This window comes from Plectrocnemia conspersa, unplaced genomic scaffold, assembly GCF_051122295.1.
Source record: "Plectrocnemia conspersa isolate PC_06_02 unplaced genomic scaffold, ASM5112229v1 ptg000004l, whole genome shotgun sequence".
NCBI classification, from domain to species: Eukaryota; Metazoa; Arthropoda; class Insecta; order Trichoptera; family Polycentropodidae; genus Plectrocnemia; species Plectrocnemia conspersa.
Window position 1 is genome coordinate 2,932,308 of NW_028277168.1, and position 27,399 is coordinate 2,959,706.

The 27,399-nt window shown below is 34.6% G+C and overlaps 1 protein-coding gene and 1 long non-coding RNA gene across 3 annotated transcripts in view; one reads left to right on the top strand and one right to left on the bottom strand.

The window, feature by feature from the left end:
- LOC148235637 (uncharacterized) overlaps positions 1-27,399 on the bottom strand; it is a 149,350-nt gene that overhangs the window by 112,758 nt on the left and 9,193 nt on the right. For both annotated transcript variants that reach the window (XM_088184986.1, XM_088184987.1), the window contains exon 2: positions 5,689-6,352. In XM_088184986.1, the coding sequence (XP_088041112.1) occupies positions 5,689-6,052 (364 nt within the window). In that variant the 5' untranslated portion in view covers positions 6,053-6,352. The remainder of the gene's footprint in view (positions 1-5,688; positions 6,353-27,399) is intronic.
- On the top strand, positions 3,958-5,333 carry LOC148235641 (uncharacterized). The gene is made up of 2 exons (XR_015809422.1): positions 3,958-4,770; positions 4,988-5,333. It is a non-coding gene; the product is annotated as an uncharacterized LOC148235641 (long non-coding RNA).

Genomic DNA, 27,399 nt, shown 5'->3' on the forward strand with positions numbered 1-27,399 from the left:
GAGATAAGCGTTAAACGATAATAAAGGGTGGACCATTCCAAAATTTCATAGTAGACACAGCGGATAAAAGCATTTTTTTACCAAAACTAAAATAAATGTGCATAAATGACCGTGGATTTTGGAGCTCAAGCATACAAATTGTTTAATTCTAAGATTTTTTCAAATTTAATTCGAGATAGTATAAACCTAGTTTTGGGCGACAGAGACCGCGTAATGTTGAAAGATTTTTAACAAGCGTGTTTCACTGAATTTTATTTTTGAGTGTATATTTTTTTCGTGGAATGTTTGTAAATATGAAAATGTATCCATTAAAATACGTTACTGTGTAGTGATCTTTTCCAATTATTTTTGATTATTCAGTTACAAAGTATAAATAAAAAAATATTTTAAATAGATTCTACTTATGTTAGAATTATGGGCCTTCTCTCTCTTTCTCTGTACATATTACTACCGATTGGCCTTGAATATGTGAGCTTTCGCCCTCTCGCACGCGCGCGTCGATTCGAATGTATTTCTTTTAATTAACTCCCGACCGGGTGGTGGGTTTTGTGGAGGATGTGGGTTCCGGGTGGAGATCTCGGAGATCAAAAACGAGAAAAGCCCTCTCTCTCCGACGGCCGCCCACTGTAAATTACCCACGATACAGATAAGCCGGCAATAAATATGGGATGAAAGAAGTGGGCAATGCTGTGCGGATCGGCAATATATCACAGATTCAGCAAAATACGTAAAACCTTTTGATAAATCGGCGGAGCAATAATGCATAAGGCGGTATATTTTCAATCGTGAGGGAAGGAGAGACACCTCGGGGTAATTGCGTGCGCGCGGTTTGTTAATAATTTTAATTCTGAAATAATAATATAATAATAATATAAAAATACGAGCGTATTTGAGATTGAGAATAAACGACCGTAAACACACACGATCCACTGAAAACTATAAAACGTATACGAGGTCTGGATATGATCGGCGCCGAATATTCGAATCAGCGATTCGGACCATCGTAAACTTTATGTGAAATATAAGGCTACTTTTAAACGCGCCACTAATTGCTCCATAATATTTTTACGGGTATGCGAATATAATGATATCCCAGATATAAAACGGGCCATAAAATAAGGGTCGCATACCTAATGCGTTTTAACTATTCATAAAAAATGTTATTTATTAAACACAAACGGCACAAATATGAAAATATGTTTGCGCAAATAATAAATCGTCTCATTAAATACATCAAATTGAAAGCTTGCAGGCGAATTTCTTTACGTTTTCATTTTTCTCCTTTTATACGCGTTGAAATGCTAAAACGAAAATTTTACATACTGACAGGGCAAACACGCGAGTTAAACAGAATTTATTGCATTTACATTTATATGTATAGGGAAAAAAAGAGGAATACGCAATAAAGGCGAGAGAAAAGCAAATACGGGGCTAATGTACATATTAATATTTTCGCCAAAGATTTATTGCCGCAGACGCACAGGGCGGCGCTTTATTGGTAGCGAGTAGTGTGTTTCCACGGCGAACAATACCTGAAAAGGAATAAACTTTTTCACCCCCAGCGAAACGCCATTAGGCACGAAAGAGCGAAAGATCTTAATTAGGCAAACTTGCGAAATTTAATATCGAACCCGAGGCGGAAGTTTCCACATTTGGATCAGGTCGAATGTTTGTTACGGCATAACAATTAAACGCAGAGATGATAAAATTATCATATCGTCCTTCGGGAGCACTCTCCCGGGACCGGTATTAAGCGTCGTTTTTTGGCGATTAAATTAGCGCCTATTAAGATGAACAAAACGGAAGTAATAATATAAGTATAGTAATATAAGAGAGGGCCATAATTCAACGACATCTATCCGAAACGCGTTGACAATAAATACAAAGTGAAATATATTACGTATATTTCAAAGAAATGATATATAGAACGCGGCGAGAGAGCGTATGAATCAATTGAACGAGACGCGCGTCGAGATGCTGCTTTCGGGTGTGAGAGGGTTAAATCTGTCCCATAATTTAATACGAAAACATCGACCGAATTTGCATGCTGAATAAATCACTCACTTCGAGCGTTAAAAATTAACTTGATACACAATTATCGCACGCACTCGTCCGCCGCGAACTTTGCGATAACTCTCCTGTTCCTAGCTGGCAAAATTCGGGGAGAGAAAGTTACTTTTGTTTACTCGCTACGTCAAATTATACGCCCTCGGCGGCGGCACAACCTTGTGTATAAAGTTTCACGGCGGATTCAGCGTAAAACAACGACGCGAGTCAGGGTCAGGCCGGAGATGATCTACGATTCAATTTGCATTTTTCTCAATGCTGAATTAAACTGCAAAGTTGAACGCGCACTCGGCGAAACTGACATAATTCTCGTCGTAATGTGCTTTACTCGCGTTTCTTTAACGCCTTTCGTATCGCCTTGCCGAGGTCGTAAACAGTGACGAGCTTCCAAGAGAGACTAGCTCGGTTGCTAAACTTTTTCGCAATTTGTGTTCTTAAAAAATGTTTAAAGTTCAACTGTTACATAATAGCAGAAAACGCTCTAATGAAGTAAAACTGGTTACATAAGAAACGCTCGTTCGGATAATACTTGGATTCTGATTGATTTCACGCACCTATAATCGCAAAACGCTCAGGGCGCTTTTGGCAAGATCGATCGCTAAATATGACCTGGCAAATGACACCTGTGTTTTATTAAGTATTTCGATTCAGCTGAGATAGAAGGTCGTCGACTAATATCTCCCATTGTCGTTGCAGTTACGAAATCGACTAGCTAGTCACGCCTAGTGACTATTGTTGCCAAATAAAATTTACGATAGATAAAAAAATTGACATGTGCGGGAAAATGGTTAAATGTCGAAAGACCTATAAAATAAATCTTAAGAAGCCGTAATCATAATATATATAAATATTAAAATATATATATATACACACTCGTGTATATGGAGCCACACGTACAAATAACGTTAGCTTAGTCCAATAGCTCGTGTTCGAGTAAATCGAATTAAGAATAATGAGTATCCGAATACGTAGTCATTGAGTTAACTTGTAATCAATCGATCGACAAATCTACAAATATTTATTTGCTCAACGTTCAAAATAAGTATATTTCAGACAAAAATAATAGATTTCATCAACAATTGATATAAAGAAAAATTGACTGGAAAATCACATCTGGCAATTTTAATTGATAGTACCCAATTCTTGATGTTTTTGCCATAGATCATGATTTAAATTTGTAATTTATGTATAATTTTGAAAATATAACTTGATGATAAATGAGTGAAAAGTTGATTTTATCTAATGAGTACAAGCGAGATTTTATAATCATTAGTGACGATATTCAAGGTATTTATAAAATAAATGGATTTTACCATAGTACCTAATATTTTTATATATATTTTTACAGTATTAAATTTAAAAAATGGAATAAAGAATGTATTTTTATATAAATTCAGAGGTATTAGTAATGTTTATGTAACGATTAAATCTTTGCATTCATATGAAATTAAATCACAATAGTTTCATAAAATCTTATTTCTTAAAATGGCTCGTATGGGGGTCCGATCGAACTGATACATCGGTTTAAATTTTAACGAAAAAATCGCTATTCATGAAACGTTTAAAAGCCTAAACTACATCCAAATAAAATATAAAAAAAATAGTTTTTTGCTTCAAAACAAGCGATGTATCAGTTCGATCGGACCCCCATACGAGCCATTTTGAGATTTAGAGCAAAGATAATTTAAATAAGATGGAGATAAATGCCTTTATTCTATAGATAATTGGCAACAGATTTGGTTTAAAAATTAGATAATCGTTTAAATATATAAATCCAGGAGGGAAAATCAGGACTTCGATCAATGATTGTAATAAATTAGTTTATGTAGTGCATATTCGCTTTCCTAATTGTAATAAAGAAACCTAGATTTCAATATGTATGTATACATATTTTTTTTATTTTTTTAAGCATCATAAAATAAGTTTTGCTTACAGAAAACAAAGAAATTTTTCGACATGTGACTCACATCATATTCATAAATCCCTAACTTTAAAGGTCTCTCGAATTTTTACCGCTAATATATGGCCGTGGAAAGGCATATGTTAAAAGTAGATTGGTGGGTCCGAGCCGTATTGAAACAAAAATCTAATTTTTGTGTTATTGGATAACAGTTTGGTGATTACTGATTATAAATTAAAAACAATTTTCATAAAATGCCACAATTCTGCCTTCACGACCCTGTTAAATATAGCAAGTAAGTTAATAGCAATAATTATAATTCCGATTGATCACCACAGATTAGGAATAATTAAAGTCGAGCTATGTCGTTCATATTAGATATTCAAAATGTTCTAATAATGAGCTACTTCAGCTCATAGAGAAGAAAAATGGGGTCTAGCCAGGGCCAGCTCTTAGCATACGCAACCGATTCCTTTGCGTAGAGCACTGAGCTCAAAGTAAAATTTTAATAAAAACAGACGTTAATATTTTTTTTTAAATTACAATTCATATAGCTATATTTCATTTTCCTAAAAAACACGATGAATTCTGGGGTCGGTTTTGCCGTCTCAGACTTCGTGAATCTGTGTAAAATTCGCATACGTACACAGAGCCGGCCTCGCGATCCACCAAAACTCCATCGTCAATTTTGCGGGGCCCTTGGAGCCCTTTGTGTAAAAGAAACAAGAGCCAGAACAACTCGAATGTGTCGTTTCTATGAATCATTTTTTTCATGTTTCGGAAATAATAGGCGTTTCAAAATTGTAATATACAATGACGAGCCTCTTTTTCAATTTAGCAATATTTTTACCAAAGAATAAATTTATTAAAGTATATAATATATAGTTACATAATGTATTACTTTTTATGCAGTATGTGTATTTACTTGTGATTTTGAAGAACTACGTAATTTTAACGTAATTTGGGGGGGGGGGGGGAGGGATTCAAAAAGCGAGCATTTTTCTACTTTCCGTCTGCTAGGGTTAAACATGATAACGGTTTTATGAATTTTACTTTGTTGTGTAAACAATTTTTTTTTAGAAAATTAATATATTAAGGTGAATATATTTTTTTTAAATACTGCGTAATCAAATCAAAGTTAACTATTAAGTCGCACTTTGCTAATATGTGGGGGAGCACCTATTTATGCTATAAATTATTTAAATATTATTTCAATAGATTAAAGTGTTTTTCAAACTTAAATTATATAATAAAAAAAATATTACAAGGCTCAAAAGCATATGACGCCTTTGGTGCGATTTTCTTGATGACATCTATAGGTGTCATCCGCGGTCAAAGGGTTAAGAGTCAAAAACTGACATTTTACAGAGTAAAATCCGAGATTAAATAGGCCGCGTAGAGGCGAAATTTTCCAATAAAAAATTGTTTGAATTTATATGATATATAGTTTAGGGACTGCGGGCCGTACGTTAACCACTCTCAACTTTAGCGATCGATAAGTAATTACCGAATGACGTATTATGTAGTCTTTTAACGTAGCAACAACTTTAACACTAAAAGTCGCGAACTACTCATGCGGTGTTCAAATTTAGTTTAGAACTTGTGCAATTTCAGCGAACAACACGTTATGGGGAGATTAAAATTTACCACGGGCACGCTAGTGGACATCTAAAGTTCACAGATTCGATCCGAACCGTAGATATGCAATTATGAAAACTCACCTCCTTCTTCGGGTATGTTGAGCAGCTTCTTGGCACCCGGGCTGGTGCCTCTGCTGTTGGCGTAGGCCCTCAGCAGCGTTTCGCTCATGGGACGCGGCGACGCTTCTGCGGCGCACAAAACCAGAGCCAGAAGGAAGGCCACCTTCCAGCTGGACATCTTGAAACTATCACTACACTGAGAGGGCGGCAGCCCTCTGTAAAGTCGATTCACAATAACTAAGAACGGCCTAACCACACTCGCGACGAATCCTTCGCTACCGAGCGAAGGTTTGTTTCTTCTCCGCCAGCTGGAGTCGTGCTTTCTGTCCATGCCGCACAGCCGACGGCTGGCACCCTCGTCCTTCTGCTGCACGGCTTGCGTCATGTCTGCGCAGTCTTCATGCACGCCACGCCAGCCAAACAGTTTATGATGAACGCGGCGTTCGTAAACAGTCTATTTTTGTGTCACGCCCATCCTGTGTATGCGGTGGTGCAGTAATAACAAATGTTTTTTTAATTATTTATTTAAGTACGTCGAACGTATAAGGAACAGATATTTATAAATTAAACTAATTTGCGCACACACACCGGTTTCGTAATCACAGATAAATTAAAACAAAAAAAACATCGACACAGACGAGTCAATCTTCTCGATCGGTATCTTGGTAACTGCTGAGATGCGTATCTGAAATTATAAAAAAAGACACATGAGAGGCAGTCAGAGCAGACGAGAATTTTTGGAGCTTTCGCAAAGCCACGCAAGTACCGAGGCAGGAAAAAATGAAGCCGTCAAAGTGAGACCCGGCGTCGTATCGTATTTCGCCATTTTTGCCAGGCACCTGGCGGTCGAGGGTCAACGCGCCTGCTCCGACGAAGAGCGAGCAAAAAAATGTACTCACACACACAATACACGTTTGGCAAATACGAAAGGTAAAATCGCAAAGAACAGGTAAACTGGATTGTGCATTTCCTGCCATAATAAACGTATCGATTTACTAGGATCTATTTCGCGTCGCTTCCGGCTGCATTGTTATCTAGACACAAGCATAGTCTGTACTATCCTGTTTTTGATCGATTCGAGCTTTTTCGGTTGAACCGCGAAGCCCTGTTTCGAAATTGAAGACATTATATAAAAAAAGTGCAAATGTCCACTTTATTCAAAATTTGTTTTATCGTGCTGGGAATTTTCTACAAAAGGAAAAAAACAACCAAACATTTTATATGAAGAATTACTAAACAATGCATGTATAAATTTAAAACTGAATAAAATTCTTCATTAAAATTTAAAAAAGTTAAAATAATCGGTAAAATATTTTTTTTGTGTATTTCGTGTAAATATAAATAATTTTTTTATATGTCTAGTTTTACTTAAATGGGAGTTAGTCACAGACACAAAAGTGTAATTAAGAAGAAAATAAAATTTGAGGATATATGTATGTATAATTCTAGAAACTGTCGACCCTTTTTTGCACAAAGGGATTGAGCAGTCCATATTACAAAAACGCCGCAAAAACACAAGCGCAAACGCATCACGTACATACACAGAACAGATATTTTCTAGCCTGTGCATGCATATCATGTTTCTGTAACATAAATAAAATTTCGTTTTCATAAAAGTCGAGGGGATACTAATTTATTACATTACTCAAAATAATGCAATATGTACAAAAAAAATCTCTGACCACATGAATTTTAAATTTGAAAAACACATCAGTTGCAAATCGTCATTTGAATAATTTAGATGTGATTTTTTAGCACCTTACATTTTGTAATGCAAAGTTATTCGATTAATATAACTGATTAACCAAAAAAACACTTTTTAAATAAAGGTATTATCTTATTATTAATGTAGGTAAGAATATTCTCGTGAGTATTTAAAAAATATTAATATTTAAAAAGTGAAAATCGTTTAATATTAAATATGTAACCAAAAAGTTGGAAATGCTTTTTTTACGTTAAACTATTGTTAATGTTGCAGTATTATCTGAAAAGCTTGGATTATTTTATGCAATAATCGATTATCACTTGATTGTATCGAACACATTTAAATATGTGCTAACTATATAATAAAAAGTAAGTAAGTTATTAATTTTTGTATAAAAAACTAAATTTATTTTATTTACATATTGTCTCTGTTGGTTCATTTTACCGCTACTATTTACATTTTGGCGAATTTTAGGTAATAAAATAAATAAATAAAATCATATAGTTATGATTCACTGTGAATGTATCATATTTATTATCAAATAATTCATATTTATTATCAAATAATTAAATATGATTATTGATTTTACATATGTCGTAGGTTACGATGTTTTGAAAATGTAGAATGAGTGTTCTTACCGATGTACCAAAAGATAGGTACAAAATTATTTTGAAGGAGAGTTTTTTATTCCATAAAAAATACTCTAAAACCAAATTTTAAAGCTTTTATGGATAAGCATTACAAACTTAGGCAAATTTTGATGTACAAAATCGATCATTTATTCAGGGCTGTGAAGTCGGAGTCGTAAAAAAATCGACCGATTCCGACTCCTTTTTAACCCTTTCCACTCCAATATTTTTTTAATTGTTCGTCGCGCGCCATGCGATTTAAGTCGGTAATATGAAGTAAACAAAAGTTATTATACACTTACGTAACAGCCGACCGGCCGGCATGGTCACACGTAAAACACATACAATGGCGCGGCACTAATCCTGCGCGGCACTAATTCTACACTGGTCATATTATAAATAGTATTTATTTACTAATTACTTTCACACCTAATTCGCTAACACATCATCTGACTCACATCCTGTCATAAAAATTCAGAACTCGACAACCTTTCCAAAATTGTATAAAAAAAATTATGAATTATTTTTTGTTCTTTCTTCTTTGTTGTTATTTACATGAAAATAAATAAATAAAACAATTAAAGGAGAGTTACTATATTGATACATTATTTCTGGGCCTTGGGATCGATTTAAAATTACTAAAATATTAATCATCCTACTACAAAAAACTTTTGCGAGCATATGATGGATCTATTCCTGTGAAAGCTCAAAAATCTGATTTATTAATAAGCTTAACCTTCAAGATCCAGCCAATTTATTTTTTATGAAAATTTACCATCGGACAATAATATAGTGGAATATAATGAAATAGATAGTGTAGGTGTCTCGAGTGATGAAGATTAATGCTACACATTTATAAAATATTTATTGTATTATTTTCTAATAATTTTAATTATTGAATATATTCATGCATGTACATATATATTTAATAATGTTAAGTTTAATCGGTATATATAAATAAATGAAGTTTTATAGGAAAAACAGACAGTGTGCTATTTTTATTATAATATTAATTTATTATGTTTTGTAAAAAAATATTTTTGTGATCATAGTTGTTCTACAAATAAGGTCGTATTAGGTTGCTTCATAATTTCGTTAGTACACAACACAATTACCTTCTTAATCGTTTAGAGCGTAGCAATCACCGTTATAACTAACGACTCAAACGGAACGGATATCGAGTGGCAAAAAAAAACAACCACGTTAAATGAACGATGCGTGAGATACCACTTAAAGTTCCACTAATTCGAAATAGTTTAGACATTACCGTTATTGGGACGATTCGAATTCGACGGAAAAAAATGTATAATTATCGCATATTTTTAATATGTCATCTGCATCCGGGATGACCAACAAAAGAAACGATGAATCAGACTATGACAATGGCTCAAGTGTCACACGTACAAAGTATGGGAAATTTCGTGGTTTATTCAACACAAATTGTACGCGTCTCTGCGATCAATTTATTGTTTCAGTAGCTACAATGTTCAATATTGAACTTGAACGATTGCTTTTATAAAAAATATAGCCGGAGTGGTTAGGTTATCGATAGCGATATCGTGGATTGAAACAAGTTCAACCACCTCGATCGTCGATAATAATGTCAATCCAATGACGAGAGCTATTAGTCAATAGATTTTTTCGTTCAACGTAACGTAAAAAACTCGAGCTTGACCTCTAAATGCTGACAAATATTTATTTTATAACTAGACCAAATGTTCAATTTACCGAGGGTAAACGTTTTCAAAGAACGCCCCTCCTATATCCCTCCCAATACAAACATACCCGATTGATCGTTGTTTTTAACCTCTCCGGCGAATTTATATGTCTAATAAAAAGTGTTCGGCGTATAATTCCAATTACACCTTTAACAAATAACGGTTTGATGAGGGAGGAAAAAATATGCGGGACTAAATAAAATCAACTAACGACCCACATAATTTTTAACGATTCGATTAAAAACGAATCTCTCAACTGCGTGAAAAATGGGTAATGGTAAATCTGAGATTAACCCTGACATGCGATTACGTTTTTTTTCGAAAGATGAACAAATATAAACACGTTGATGATGGTATCAATTTTTGATCTAATGCTACAATGTAAGAATCATAAACGTAAGGAGCGATAAAATCCTCTCATGCCAACTAACGACCCGCATAATTTCGAGCTATTCGATTAAAAGCGAATCTTTCAGCGGGCGTGAAAAGTGGACTTTTTCACATTTGAGCAGACACGCAAAAAAGGGACGATTATATCTTCGGTGCGACCCGATTCCTTCATCTGAGCTCGAAGATTGGATTATGCCGCCCGTAGGGTGCGTTTGAACTTTCTCTACGCACATAGCCGGGAGGCGGGACATGGGTAGCAAAAAAAAAAAACGTATTTTTTCCGCCGCATCGTGAGGAGTGTGTACACATTTGCAACGCAAATATACATACACAACACGGCAGTTTTGTAATATTTTCACGCGAAAATATTCAGTAACCAACTTCTCTCCTCGAAGAATGTTCTTTCTTTGTTGAAACTGGATTAAGAATTTCGGGCCGTCTACTTCTCTTCTCCCGGTAAATTTTCAACCATTGAAATGTTAATACCGAGAAACCCGAAGAGAGAGAAGAAGAAAAAACACCACAAACGAAACGTACCTATCGCGGCACACCTTTTCTTTTACACAGCGCCCCACTATTGTTGTAAAAATCTCCACTTAATTCCTCGGAGCGAACCACTCCGTAAAAATGCCATCCCATACTACGTATAAATACACGAAAAAACGGATGAAGCGTAACGATCTCGAAGGGAAAATAAGATTATTTTTGCAACGTGCGAAATAAATTTGTCCCGTGCGTAAATGACCGTAATAATTTTTAATTTCACTCACCTTGCAGTTATATCGAGACACTAAATAACAATTAAGAAGCATAAATTACAAGGCGGCATGGCATACGCTCTGAGTTATTATTATTTGGAAAATTGTAAGCATTTAAATAAATAATATTATTTTGCTAATACTACCACCGACCTGGGGATGTTATTTATTGAATTTAGGCTGGGTTTAAATCAGCGCTGTCTAGCTGGCGGCCCCGAGAACCAATTCATATTTTTAACCCTTTAAACGGCAGCGACTTATTAGTGAGTCACTTGTTATTTCTCCTCTCGTCAGAATCTATTTCTAAAAATAAATATAAAATAATTTATTTACCGATAAATTAAGCTAATACAATAATATTTAATAATTAAAAAAAAACTAAATTATTCGTTGACTTGTTTTAAAAAAAATTAACAAGTGACTCACTGGTGGGGTGCTAGCGTTTAAATGATTTTTGAGATACTAGATGTATTAACATCAAGTCACATAAAAATATAGTTCTCTGTCAAGAACTGAAAAAACAGTCATCAAATGTATCCCAGTGGCTTTTGGTAGGCTTTCTCGACGAAATATTTTATGAACATATATCGATGATCGGTAACTTTCAGCAGCTGGTTATAGATTGTCATAGAGTCGCGATTGTGTCCCTCATTCTTTCCGTTGTGGCTAGAACGCTAGTGCTCCAAAACGTTTCCCTAGCCATTTAGTTTTTTAAAATATATATTAGTACAATATTTCATGTGCACTTTTAGTAAGAATACATATATGTTTAAGGTAACACTATTTTATATAAACGCCTTTCAAGTCATTGTGAACAAATTATAATAAATATTAGAAGTACCAGAAATAAATGGCGTATTTATAAACTCGGTTAAATTTCAAGCGCATTGGCTAATCGAAAAGAATGGATATTTGGACGCTGCATGAACTATCTGAGGACGAGCAGAGAATTACGTACAATTCATTCACGTCAAGACAAAAAATTCCATTCATTTTTACATAAATGGAACGAGAAACTTGACAATGTAACTAGGAAAAAATCGTGACTTTTCCGAATCAAATATCTATTACACTGTAATAGATATTTGATTCGGGCTTTGAGGTTGTACGCGGAATATTTCAATATAAATTATAAAAAAGTAATAAAACGATTACTGCAGATTATTGGATGCTGTTAGAGAATATTTTCAATTCCAAAAAATGTTTTCAAGATTTTGAAAACATCAAAGGAGGACACAAAAAAAGGGCATTTCACCAAACATTTTTTGCTCGTTGATAGAAGCTGGTGAGAGCTAAAAAAAAGGTCACCTAGGATTTTTTATATTTTTTTGTACTGGTACTTTATAGTAAATATTTATGACAAAAATTCTAACATCACAGTACAAAATAGCGTTGTCATTTTCGTTGTTAATATTAATTACTGTACATACTTTAACAATGTTTGCATATATTTACGTTTGTGTGTACAACAGTTTATATATTTTATTAGAATAAAACCATATAAAAATGAAATAGTTTTTGAAGCACGTTAAAAAACACCCCAAAGGTGCGAATGATATGCAAAATCCCTAATAGACATGGTTTTGGATGCGAAGTTGCGTTGGAGAGAACGCGTAAAGACTAAATTATCGCTTTGGAATTTTATTTATATAATTTTTTAATTTATATATATATATATATATATATATATATATATATAATATATATATATATATCTATATATATATATATATATATATATATATATATATATATATATATATATATATATATATATATATATATATATATATATATATATATATATATATATATATATATATTAAATTGGACGTATTGGAAAATACGTATTGGAAAATACGTATTGGAAAATACGTATTGGAAAATACGTATTGGAAAATACGTATTGGAAAATACGTATTGGAAAATACGTATTGGAAAATACGTATTGGAAAATACGTATTGGAAAATACGTATTGAAAAATACGTATTGGAAAATACGTATTGGAAAATACGTATTGGAAAATACGTATTGGAAAATACGTATTGGAAAATACGTATTGGAAAATACGTATTGGAAAATACGTATTGGAAAATACGTATTGGAAAATACGTATTGGAAAATACGTATTGGAAAATACGTATTGGAAAATACGTATTGGAAAATACGTATTGGAAAATACGTATTGGAAAATACGTATTGGAAAATACGTATTGAAAACATCCGGGAAGTTCCAGAAATGCATGCGCTCGGGTATAAGCTGCGCTTGTTTCAGCATAATAATGCCGAGGCAGAAATTTAATTAAATGTTAAATATTATAAAATGTCTCTTCTGCTATCCTTGAACAGTTTCGAAGTAATTTTGTTCTAATTCCCTAAAGTTTACATCGCAATGTAATCGGATTAGCGAAACTCTTAATAACGTAGTCTTTTTAATACAAAAAGCTAACGTAACTGACAAATTCCCTTTATAATGAATTTGTGACTAACAACGATACTATAAAAATAATATATATAAATCATTATGTCCACACGATGTCTGTCCAATGTTTATTTAATATGAATAAAACATAGTTGTTTATAAATTATATTTTTGTCTATCCTGTAAATTTGTCATTTTTGACTTATGTGTTTTAGTCAGTCGACCCTAATTATATGATCCTTCAGCATGAACAATGTATCGCAAAAATCTATCGTACAACTGATTAAAATAAAACATTCAGTATAATTAATTCTCGCGACGTTATAGACTTGGAGTAAGGCGCAAAATAATAAATATACAATTAATTCGTCAACATCAACTTCACGATTTGGAATTTAATGCTTTCAATATATTGAATTGAATGGAAAACAGTAATTTAATTTATTGAAAGAAAATATGCAGGTAAATATAAAAACAAAACTTTTTAGATTGAGAACCATGGATAACAATTTACACGTCTAGGTTTTGAGCGGCTGGTTCAGATTGGTCAAAAAATTGTTTTCAAAATCCATCGTCAGATTTTACGACGAATTTTAGTGATTTAACAATGCCATGTAAAATGGTAAGGAAAAAGTAAACCTTTTTACCGTAATCTAATGAAAAAAAAATACTGGAAATTTTTATCATCAAGTCATTTAAAATTGCACAGGAACAGGAACTTTGGGCTGTAATGGTAAAACCATTTTGGGCATGCCTGAGGTCTATAGATGTGCTATTGTTACAGAGATTTTCGCCGAGCAGTACGCTTCCTGATTTACCCTTTCTTCACTCACTCGCGGCTCTGATGCGGTGTTAAATAAATTAACCGAGAGTCTGGAACTTGAATAAGGACTGTTTATTCCCGCCGAAACGATCGGCGATTCGTCTTGCGCGTCTTAACCGGCGCCGACAGTAACTAAGGGCCGCGCGAGGTTTTCCTATTTTTACATAACTCCTTTTGTGCGAGCGCCAACGCGAAGGATCGCATTCATCATCTTTTTCTATACGCGCTCGCGTTTTCACTTAGCGCCTTTCTTTCGAAAAGCACAATGGACTTTTTCCTCTCGTGCCGAAAAAGAGAAGAAAAAAATAGGAGAAGATTCAAGTTCGAAAGAAAAAAATTCGAGAATGCAACCGTAAAAGTTGAGGGCGGCGACGCGGAAAACGCGTCCCTTGTTCGAGACGAATTTTATCGACTTTTTTACAGAGCCACAGTGTGAATACATTTGTCGAGGGAAAAAAAGTGAAACCTTCACCATTACACGGGGGTTAACTGCCGAACTGACGATTTTTTCATTCAGTATCTAACACACATTGGCGAGTCTATATAGTGAGACAGACGATAAATAACACTACTTTTAACCTCACGTGTATAAATCATAGGAAAACACCATCACCGTTTCACATTTTGATATCCAATTTCCGCCCTTTTAAAACACACATTTCCCTCGATATGCTAATATAAATCACAGCCGCCGACTCGTGAATCTTATTTTTTTCTATCTCGAATGTGAGAAAACGTCACTTGAGCGTCGCTTTGGCGGATTCGCAATTTTGTATCAGATCAATGTTGACATTCCCAAAGTCACCCGCCCGCGCAGAAATTGAAAGCCTCGTGCCACCGGTGCGTCTCTTCTGTATACACTCTTAAGCGCCATAAATATGTATGATTCCCAAGTCAGCCAAGCCTTATGCGGATCAAAACAAGCCAAATCCGACGATAATCAGATTTAGTTCTTCGTTTTCAGGTGTATTTGGATATAGTTATACGTAATATATATATATATATATAGAAATAGGTGCGTCTGGTTCGACATGGCTTACTGCACTTTTCATCTGCATAGTATTCCCACAAAAGACTGCTTTCCAGTAGCTTCCGCGTTCTATGCACTGAGAATAATTCAAGTCTACTATTTTCTAATAACGTTAATGGAACCGAATTTGACTAGCGGATACTTCGAAACTCATTTTGCGGCCGAGCGTATTTAATATAAAATACAGACGGTAAAGCCCCGTATTCGTAACCATTTTTTCAATTCAAAACTCAATGCATCAAGTAATTTCCATACATTACAAAAAATCTATTTGTATGGCTCAGTAGTTTCTTCCTCCAAATCTTTTATCAGCCTAATAATTTCATATACTTTGAATGAGATTGTTTCAGATTTGTTTTTACTATGGTGTTATATATCAATTCAAGCAGTGGTACTTATAGCATCTAGATAAAGTGAATTGCCTTAATATGGCTCTTCAATCATTTTTTTGCAAGCTTTGAATTAACGGGGTTTCACTGTACGCACACACACTCTCGACCGCACATAAGCTGGATGTTCACTCTTCGCACGCCGGTCACGTTCCGGAGATCAATGCGGGGAAAGACGCGGTGTTTTATACCGAATTGTGTGCATTATTAATAAACCGCATAAATTCGTAGGTACAACAATGAGTGGGCAGAGAACAAAGGACGTCTCCGTCTTCGGTCGTCATCGCCGCGGGAATGGAATGTCATCTTCTCCGCGCTTATTTTCATACAATGGCCGCTGTCCGATAATGACTTTTGTGATCGGCGGAGAGAGAGAGGTAGATAGAGGCAAACTAATGATACACACGACGCCTCTAGAGAAGCACACACTCGCCGTTGGAGTGATAGGTTTAGCGTGACCGAGTTTTTTGGAATCTTTTTCAGGACTGAAAGAACAGATGCTTCCAAAAAGTTCAACTAGTAAAGAGCGCGCGCCTCATTTGAGTGCCAGATTATGACAAATTAACTTTACAAACGGCGCGTCAAATTGCCGCTCTAATGATTTGATTAATTCATATCGCCGGAATAGTTTTTTCTACATAGATTTCTCGTGTGAAGGATTATTATTATTACTACGGCACAATATTATTGTTTATGATATGAATTTCTAACTTCTGAGAAATGATACTTTGGTATTTCACTAACAAGGCAATAAGTTAAGTCGTGCCATTTTCGAGCACTAAGACTAAAGTTGTTTTTTTTAAGGTTGAATTTCGAATTGTCAACACTTTTTTCAGCAACAGCCGATTTGCGCTCAGTTTGGTTTGCCATTTCACCATGAATAGACTTACACCAGAACAACGCTTGCAAATTGTGCAAATTTATTTCGAAAATCGTGGTTCAGTTTTGTTCAGCGATGACTCATTTTTGGTTGAATGGCATTTGGAGTGAATAAAATCCACAAGCCATATTTCAATTTCATTAAAATTCATGGTACAGGCGGCCCTCGACTTTCGCACAATTCGCACATTTAAAAAAAGAAACATTTTTTTAAATTAAATTAAAAAAAAAAAATTATAAACATGAGTGAGAAACGGAAAAACTTCAGTGTTGATACGAACAAAAAGAAATCAAGGACTCGTAAAGTTCACACAATTCGAGACAAAGATGGAAATTATGAGACGTTCTGATAGCGGTAAATCTTTTGCTTCAATCGGACGTTCGTATGATACAAACAGGTCTACGATATGTTCAATTTTGCAAAAAAAATATAATTAAGAAATACGTTCAAAATTGTGGAAATTAAAGATATATTTTCACAATCTTTAAAGATATGTTTCCAAAAAAACATGGATGAAATGGAAAAATCTTTGTCATCATGGATTGATGACCAACATCAAAAAGATGTCCCTCTGAGTATTTCAATTATTCAAGCAAAAGCTCATAGTTTGCACAAAGATTGGAAGGATAGCTTAAAAAAAAATTTTAACACTGTTTTTCAAGCAAGTAACGGTTGATTTTACAATTTTAAAATGAGGTATTCTTTTCATAATATTAAATTTACTAGAGAATCGGTTGATGCGGATAAAGATACTGCAAAAGAATATATTTCTTAATTATTCAAAATTATTGAAGATGGAGAATATTCCTCTAGCCAAATATTTAATGTAGATGAGACAGGTATATTTTGGAAAACTCTTTAACAAAAAAAATATGAATGAAGCCTTCACGCAGCTTGACAAATTTTTAAATATTATGGAAGATTGTGATTCCAATGGAGAACGCATATCTCAAGTGCGTGGGGCGATCAATAAAAACATAGCATGTTATAAAATACTATATGAATAGTGGAAAACAGTTAACTCTCAATAATTTTTTAAAAGAAACACCCGCAAACCCCACTTAAACATCTTATATTTACTTGATAAATAAATATTTTAAAATACACACAATTTCAAATTTTTTGTACTTCCCTCTACTTTCGAACATTCAACATTCGCACACATTTTCAGGAACCAATTATGTGCGAAAGTCGAGGGCCGCCTGTATTTCATTGAATGACATGTATTTTTCTAGCCAAATTAAATGGCGCATCAAATTGACCCACGTCAAATATTCATATTAGGATTTTTTAAATTATATAGAGTCGAATAAAGCATATCTAAACCGAATTTTGACCAATAGGAGATCGCAAAAAACAATTATCACTTCGCAAAAATCAAAAATTCACGTCAAAAGCAACAGCACGTCACAGTGGCATAAAATTATCTTTCCATTAAAATAGATGTCACCGATTCCCAGACTTCAGGTGGTTAATACTTATTTTAGGTATTCATTATGTCTGATTAACCTACCCAGTTAATACAAATTTAACCCCGTTGTAACATATTGAGTTTAAGCCTATCAGGTAACACCCAAGAATTGCACAATAACCACGCAAAATTTAATAGAACATAAAACTCTTTAAACCCTTTTTATAAGCTTGAGACCTGAGACAATCATGGTTATATTTTTAACTCTCACTTAACAGCCAAGTCACAAATATAATAGCAATTATGTATATTATTTAATCATTTGATGTAGTATAAGCTTTTCTTATTTTAGTAGTGCATATATGCACACAGCTAACAATAACATTTCCGATAAAATAGATATAATCATTTGGAATTATAACAAATTACTATCACACATACGCGATATCATTTGAAGAAAAAAAAAGGTTCATGCTGATTCGAACCCGTGACATGTAGGTCCGTAATCTATCGTCCTGGTTTTTCACTATAGAAAATAAACGAACTACGACAAAAATTTATTAGTCGTGCGCCATTAGTTTACTTCGACAATTCCCAACCTGGGAGCGGCGACCCGAATTTATATAGGTCAACGTTAGATTTGTAAGGGTCGCCAAAGACAAAATTGTTTTATTTACTGTTTATATATCGCACACTTACCGCGTTATTCGAAACTTAAGGAAACTCCTGCGCGAACGTTACTTTTTTTTAAATTGAAGCCGCTATGCTAAACTTCATTAAAACGCTCATAAATTATTTGGAGCGCAATTAAGTGGCGACATGTACCTTATACATTTAAAATAGCTCCCAGGCAGTATGTAAAAAAAAGCACTCCTTCAACCCTCCTACTATCTATCTCCTTGGATCAGTGTGTATCATTTTTCTTCTCTGAAATCTGGCCACCCCTACCTAGAGAGATCTACATTTGAGGGGTCACGTCAATTTCACATTTATAAAAAAGAGGGGTCGCGGTCGAAACGAGTGCGCATCTGACGTTGACGAGTCGCTGCAGTGCCATATTGTCGAAAACACAAAAAGTACTACCTAGCATTATTATCTCGTGGCACTACCGAAACTTTATAAATGATTCAATGGGTAGATAAAGAGAGAGAGATCCACTCTCGAAATACCACATGTGGTACGATTTTTAGTATTCAACGGCGCGCGCTATATAATTGGTTATTAGCGGGTCATTAAACATCCCCTTTTTAAATATTATCTTCTGTTCGCGTTGGGGTCGTTCTCGAAATTGGACGTCCCCTATTATGCTTACAAGACCGTGTAACAATGTTTATTTAAAACCTACATATATTTCGACCGTTTTATGTTTATATTACGTTACTTTGAAGATTAGAAAATATTTTGTTTTAAAGCCGCGTATAAAAACAATTCTGCTTTTATAATATAATAAATAAACGTTTTATTTTATCTGATGGGTATTGCCTACTCTATATTTCCGCGCCAAAAGACTAATAACAACTTTAAATTGCCTTTTACAAAGCTAACACAATACATTTTAGTGATACGAAATCTGCTGAAATATGAACATAACATTTACAAGATACACAGACAGTTCGACGACGAAAAAACCCACCATTCAGTCTGGCGTATTTCCGTACCCGTTTATTTCCAGCTCTTCCTGACATGCTCACCGCTGTCCACAGCATCCGAAATCGGTACGCTACCCACGCGAGCGCTACTTCCTTATCTCGAAATGCACATTAGATATTAATTCGACAATTGGCCGTATGGAGGAGGAGGACTGGAAATCTGGAGCGCGCAAGAAAGGACCCCGGGGTTAATCCCGAGACCTTCCAAGTAAATTGGGCGAGTCTCTCTCGAGATAAGTATCTCTCTTTATTATATTTTACTCCGAGAGGAGGGTTGCTTTGTTTGTTTACTCCTGGCCGAGGGCTGCTCTTCTCGGTTCTCAAGGATGATTTATCGCGTCTCCGCGTGTACGTCTAAAAAATATCATATTTAGGAACATTATTAACGCATTAGTCCCGGCGCGCGATAACCCTTCCGCCGCGAAGTGAATTCGGAACGAGCGTCCCGCGGGATTACGCTTTGTTCTTCTTTATTTTCGCTGCGGGGACAATGGGTCCGAATACGAAAAATCGCCGACGAGCGCATACAGAAACGTGTGTATATTTTACGGGCGCTTTTACGATAATAATATATTATTACGACCGCGCCTAAAGTCGTTTCTATATAAATCGCGACTAATCAATACGCGCCGAAGAACACCATTGCAGCGACGGCTCGCTAAAGAAAGAAAGATCGTAACCTTAATCCGCAAAGAGTTAAAATTATATTTTCTTGCATAAAAAGCGTTGTTAAATTAAGCAAAACTGCAATAAACGGCTTTATGGCAACATTAAACCGTATCACTCGAAAGCGTTTTTTAAAAGCAAAATAAAATTTTCACTCACAAAGATATGATTTATTACACATTAACAAAATGTTAGTCTCGACTCCGGCAAACATACGTGTTAACCATATATCTTACGAGCGCAAAAGGTTAAGTTCGGGCCTACCATATATTAAATTAGGTGGATGAAACCGACGCTCAATCTGATGTGCCCATCATAACAGCTCTAACCCGCTGTTATTTATGAATGTTTTGGGATTACGGTGTACGAAATAAGATATGAAATTCGAAACGTTGAATTAAATTTCTGCAATTCGATATGAAAACTGATGCGTTTGAGCAATTACGCGTACTGATAACTATTTAAGTTAAGTTTTAATTAACCTCAGCAATTTACTAATTCAAGTTTCATTGTTTACCGAAACCGTCCAATGTGTCATCGATGTCTTCTCAAACATAAAATATTTTTAAGTAATCTTTCAAACCCATTAGTTTATACTTCAGTGATGAAATAATGCAACTTAGAAGAAAAAACATGCCGATCAATTTAAAAAATAGTGTTTAAATACGAATAAATAAGATAAACCACATAGTCAAAATCATAATGCTATCATTTATAATTCAATTTGAAGAAAAAGACATTGTATAATTTTTTACCATACTTTATTGTGCGTACATGCAGTATCTCTTGCCAGTACACGTGAAAGCGTGCGAGCGAGATGCGCAAGCTACAGATTTTATGAGACTGGGATTTATTGTTAATAGTAATTAAAAACCATTTAGGAATAATACCGGTATTACAGAAAAAAACCCGTCAATTCTGGTAAAACATCATTATTATTTTAAATAATTAATAATAAAAAAAGCTCCATGTTTTACTATGTTTATGTACTGATTAGCAAGAACCAAAGATTGTTTCGATATATTAAATATTAAAGTATAATATAATAATATTATGCAGTATTTACATATGTTTACGTGTTTTAAACAATAAGAAGCGTTTAAGCAATTTTCCTTACATTCAGGTACTTCTTAAAATACTTTTTACGCTGATTGCGTTATCTACGAGTACCAATAAAAATCAATAAGACAACTGTGTACATTTCTTTTTTCACTTTCATTCATTCGTTACATTGTCGAAAAACAATATTTTTTGAAACAATAAATCTAAAAAAACATAATGTTTGACAAAATATCGTCTTTCATCGACCGCTTCCAATTTAAATAAAGTATATTATTATATTACTAACCATTTTTTGTCAGATACGATTATCCAAAGAAGCTTATAAGAAGTGAGTGCGTACAAAATTGAAAATTTGTTTTTTCAAAATGCGACATATTTTATCTAAAAACAGATTTTTGTGATATTTATGTGATTAGAAAGTGGTTTATTAATATATTTTAATTATTGTACATTTAATATTTATTTGAAAATATCTCAATAATATTTATCTCTCGTATATATATTTATTTATACTTATGTTAAACGTTAATTAAATTTAAGTTATAATTTTTTATGTGATTATACAATAAAAAACGTAAATACTGCATAATATTATTACATTTTAATATCCTACTTAGGTTAATCCCCTAAATTAAGCATAATTTATTCTCCTCTTTTGCTTTTAAGCAATATTGGCATCGTCAAAAATGCACCACTGATAAAAGTAGTAAGTTTCCAAATTCCCGCACTATGATGTTTAGCAGCAAAGGATTAAATAATCTGATTTAACAAAACAATATTGATTATTGCAAAAAAATCTAATAGCGAAATAGTAGCAGTGCATTGAAACAGATATAAATATATATGTTTAAAAATAAATTTATTTAGCAACTTCAATGTTTCAAAAGCGATTAAAACCAGAAATTAAATTATTTAAAAAAAAATGGATTTAGTTGTTTAGGATTATTTAATTGCTAGAGATGGAGCAACTGTTGTGAAAGTTGAAAAGTGTTATGTACGTTGCAGTATCTCATGCACTTAGCATCAATAATTTAAGGAGTTATTGGCGGACATTGATTTTCAATGTAGACATGTTACATTTTGCCATAAATAAATATATTTATAAAACGAATAATGAATGAGAGCAACCACATTTTATACACAAAAATATATATCATACACTGAAAATTGGTAAAAAAAAAACAATTATTCTCGACTATTGAACCGAAAGATTTATTATTATACATTCGCACAGATTTAAAACTCTCAGGACGATAAGTCACCGTCGAAAGGATTTAGCGGGATCGAAAAATGTCGAAAGCCTCTCTTCTCTCGTTCTACGTACATACCTGTAGATATATAGGCGACACAGTCGAGAGGAAAAATGGCATAGAAATAATTATTCTCCCGAAATTGTGCGCACATAATAATAATAAAAAAAATACCAGGGTACGCTCCCATTGAGAAGGCAGCGGGTCACGATCAATCTATAAGGGGGCACGAAATTAATGGCGACATTCCAGAGCGTCACGCGTGCGAGGCGTGACGTGACATTACGAAGGGTTAAATTCGGTCCGACGAAATTTGAAACAAGTTCAACTTTTAATGCCGAATTAAAGCGTCGACTCTCAGAAAGTTCATCAACTAACGCGGGATCGAAATACACTCTAATGAGATCAGAGTCGTATTTTATGAGCTTTTACCGCACGTTCAATTGAATTGTATCGGCTTTCGCCGGCGAAGAGAGACGAGAGCATATGCATATGAGCTCATTCGAGTAACATCACAAGCCGACTGTCGGGGCTAATTTGGTTCTCAGAAAGCACTAAAGTTCTTTTAATTGAGTCGTAAAGTCGAAGATCAACGGTCAATCAATCAGTGGAGCAGTTCATGAATTTTCATTGCACTTGAAGCGGTAGACCGCTTCCAAAAATATATTAATCGTCTAGGATTTCTGTAATAAATTGAAAGAAAAATCAAATATATTACATATAAGTAGATCTGGATAGCAAAGGAAACAAACAATGCAACTCTGTCCGACATAATCTTTTCAATCGTTAGAAAAAGCGCAAGTATATGTATAACAAAGACACGTGAACTTACTTAGGCCAAATTATTTACTATTATTTTTTTACGGTTTGAAACGAGGACGATTGAATGTAACGAAGTCACAGAACAAAAATTATGAATATAAAACTACGACACTTGTTATAATTTGATGGGCGTTCAGAGTCGACAACATTTGCTTTGCTAATAAATTGTCTATTGATGTCACTCACAATGTGCTCAACACTTTTAGCAACTGTTCTCACTGAAAGCACAGTAGATTAAAATAAAGCTGCAACAAGAATACACTACTTTAATAATTTGCTACCGGTAAAAGACTTTATGTTATCAGTTAATAAATAAGCTACACATGGATTGATTTTAGTAACTGCCTCATTTTCGCGAAAAATGCGTTTTAAACTTTTCTGCAAGTTGTGAATTTTGTGTCGAGTCCCATAGTTAAACAATCTGCATAAATTATTCGCTGTCTCTGGTTTCAGTTTTTGTGATATCTGAATTTTACACGGGTTCAGGTGCAAGTGCAAATGCAAAATACGCCAAAAAGAGCCATAAGAAAATCCCGAAAGATGCGAACGCCGAGTCAGTAAGACGATGAAATTGATACACGGTTCGTATAGAATTGTTATTTCTGTAGAACAATTGAATCATTTTAACGAGTTAAGCGATCCATTTCGTAAATGAGCTGTTGCAGACTAACACGACACTTTGAACACCATGATTATTGACAGTGCTCCCAAAATAAGAAACTCGAATTGGATCATACTGTGCCCTTTCAATTAAACTTGCATAATCTCTAAACACAATCTTGCAATCTTTCTAATTATGAATAACGATGAAATAGATAGATCTCGAACTGACTGTGTTAACGCAAATAGAGTATAGTTGAAAATCGTGTGAATAATTCGATTGAGAGCCCAAAGTACAACGCAACAAAAAAATCAAATTAACCCCAATGAATATATTCGTCCAAATAATCCAACTCTAAGTTACGTCATAGTCGAAATTCTAGTGTGCCTAACAGATGCGGTTTTAAACCCTACATTTGAAGTTTTCATCCTGTTTTTGTCTTTCTGCGGTATCTTTGGCAACTGTAATCTGGGTTACCCGCCCGCTTACATCAGTACGATCACCCCAATTAGTGCATTTTAACGAGGCTTCACTGTGTTTGCACACGTAGGACAACCACACGTCTCCATTGTGACGGAGCGCCGCCGATTTTTCGAGTCCGTATCCCGCATTCTCCTCCCCGGAACGGCTGGCGAAAAGCCAGAATTTCCCGTTTTTGGGATATTGTCCCGCTTTGAAAAACCACTGTAACGGCATCTACATTTCGAATTAATTCTGGCACGATAGTTATCAAAGCGATTTTGCAATAACGACTTGTGTATGTGTAATAAATGCACATACATATGCATGAATGTTTGCGTTTATGTGTTTGTCGTACGTAATGTCGCGGCGGTAGGGTGTACGAAAAGCGCCACTGTAATCTAATATGTGAGCGTACAATAAATGAGCTAAAACCGACTTAATTCGGTCGAGAGGGCTTTTAAAATTTATTTGTTGTCTATGTGGATTAATGCTGTTTATTAAGTATCCAGGTTAGCCTAATTCCCATCGGACGGAACGTCGGCTTGAGGCGAGTTTAGATCAGGACTATATACAAATTGCAGCTCGAAAGCTTCTTTTAAAATAAATATCAAGGATTCGAATTATACAAATCGTAAATCCGATAGATTTATTTGAGTTAACTGTATTATAAATTACTACAGCAATAAATAACTTAATTATCTAGGAGTAATAAAAGTAGATATATTATACTAAGAATGAATTACTAGCCGTTGCCCAGTAAGGCTTTCTCTTACCCATCTACCGATACATATAGGTTTCAAAGCTATGCTATTGCAGATTATGAAAATTACTATTACAAAAAAGTAATCTTACCCAATGCTTAGCACTATAATGGCCGATGTACCACGGAATTATTTATTTTATTTTGTTTAGTACACGAACGAGATGGATGTACCTTCATTCTGTTCCTTAGTTGTTAAAGTTTTATGTCTCGCACGTAAAACTGCCAGACATATGTAGTATAATTGAGAGCAATACAAAATTTAATTTGAGTACAGTATGTACTACATGAACATTCATTGAAGTGTGATCAGCAGATTGCTTTTGCATAGATCATTAACTAAAACATACAATTACCCGAAAATTGATCTATTATTTATGCCGTAATAGTTTGGCAGCCTTCCCGCTATCATCGCCACGATATCCATGTCGATACTCGAGATTCGCCGTAATTCTGTAATCGATCGCAGAAAGAGCGGCCGGCTCTAGTCGCCTGATATTGGATTACCGAGAATAACTTACGAGGTGCTCCTTCGCCGCCGAAAGACAGCGAGCGCCTCAGATCTCGCGAGCAATAATAGTGGCATCGAAAGAGCAAAGAAAAACTCGATAGCGAGCGAGTGTATAAGGTTACACGGCGCGTAACTAAATAAAGTCCCGGGAAATACGCAGCGCATGAGGGCGGACGTGAGAATTTTCCCGATTACGGATAATGCCCCGGGGCCGACCGGAACTTTTTATTCAGGTATGCCATGATAAACGCAAATTAAGTCAGACTCGCTTTCCTTGCGGACTATGTAGTAGCTGCGCCCTAATGTTTATAAACTATATTAAACCTACTCTCTCTAGAACGTAATATTTTCCGGTGTATACATATAGTAGCGCGTTTTATACACACCCTTTGTCGGCCGCGGCTCCTTTTCCGCGAAAGGAGTTAATGCGCTTTAAAAACTCCGGCCAGCTGTTCCCCCTTTCTTTTGATATTTTACAGTCTTCAGAGATTTGGTCGATTACGGCTGGATGCTGCCGGCACGCAAAATGTATACAAAACACTGCTACGGCGCTGCGGAGATCCGCGGATTAATTGGGTCACGCAATCCCGCTCCTTCGTTTTACGCCGAAATGCGCGGATTTATTACGACTTTCATTGGCATCAATTAATGTCGGCAATCTTTCATATCTGGACGGACGAGCAGGCGGATGTCAATGTTTCCATGGCGGGAACGAAAACGTTATTTTTGATATTTTAAGCGCTTCGGGTTCAAATTAATTTCAGAACGAATTGACAGCACTCTAGATTAATATTTTAAACGTGTCTAATTGACAAGTGTATCCCATAAATATGAATATGATGACAGCTAGTTATTTTAACTGCTTTATATTGTCCAATCACAAAAATCGATCCATTCGTATTAATGGACTCGCCAGTGTATATAATAATAAAAATGCTTCAATAGTTAACGTATAATATATTTGACTGTAATCACTTACTATCTTAAAAAAATATTATTTTTGCTGAGCCAGATTTAAATATTTATAGAAATATTTGGAGAAGAAAAACTAAAATTATATGGTGAACTACTAAATGACTTACTGTCATTGCGTCTATTACACCGACAATTAATAGAAACAGCGCGGTTGGTTAACCACAAAATATAAAAATTTAATATATAAACAAAAATAGAAATCTATTTTTATAAATAGCTAGTATTCCAAAATCAGCAACAGAAAATAACATTGCTATTTTCACACTATAAAGATATTTTGCGTTACCATACTAACTGTAAATTTAAGCGCAAAATGGGAGTATTTTAACACTCCACGCTTAATCCTACTTCTTGCACTTGACCTACACATAGAACCTCTCCACTGCCCATGCAGTGTGTCCGCGCGTATCCGAAGATTTAAAGTTACAGAAACGTTACAGGTGAATAATATTCGATCGATTTATCACAAATTTCGTTCTATGCTTCGATTTAAGCGATATTTCCAGGAACGTATCTATCGCGTATTATATGTGTAACAAATATAATTTATTATTTTCATAAAATTAAATTCCACATATATTTTCTAATGATATAAAAGTTATGAAAAGTTTATGAATAGCACCTTATTGATCAATAATTAAAAACGCATTAGTGCGGGAATGGTCGTTAGAGTGTTATGATAAAATTTACGCGTTAATTAGCGGGACGCAATGTTCAAAAACCACTGGTTTTATACACCAATGCGTGACATTTTGTGCGTGACAGAAAATTTCGGGTACTTCTCAATCGCCGGTGCCACTAAAAAAGGACTAAAACAA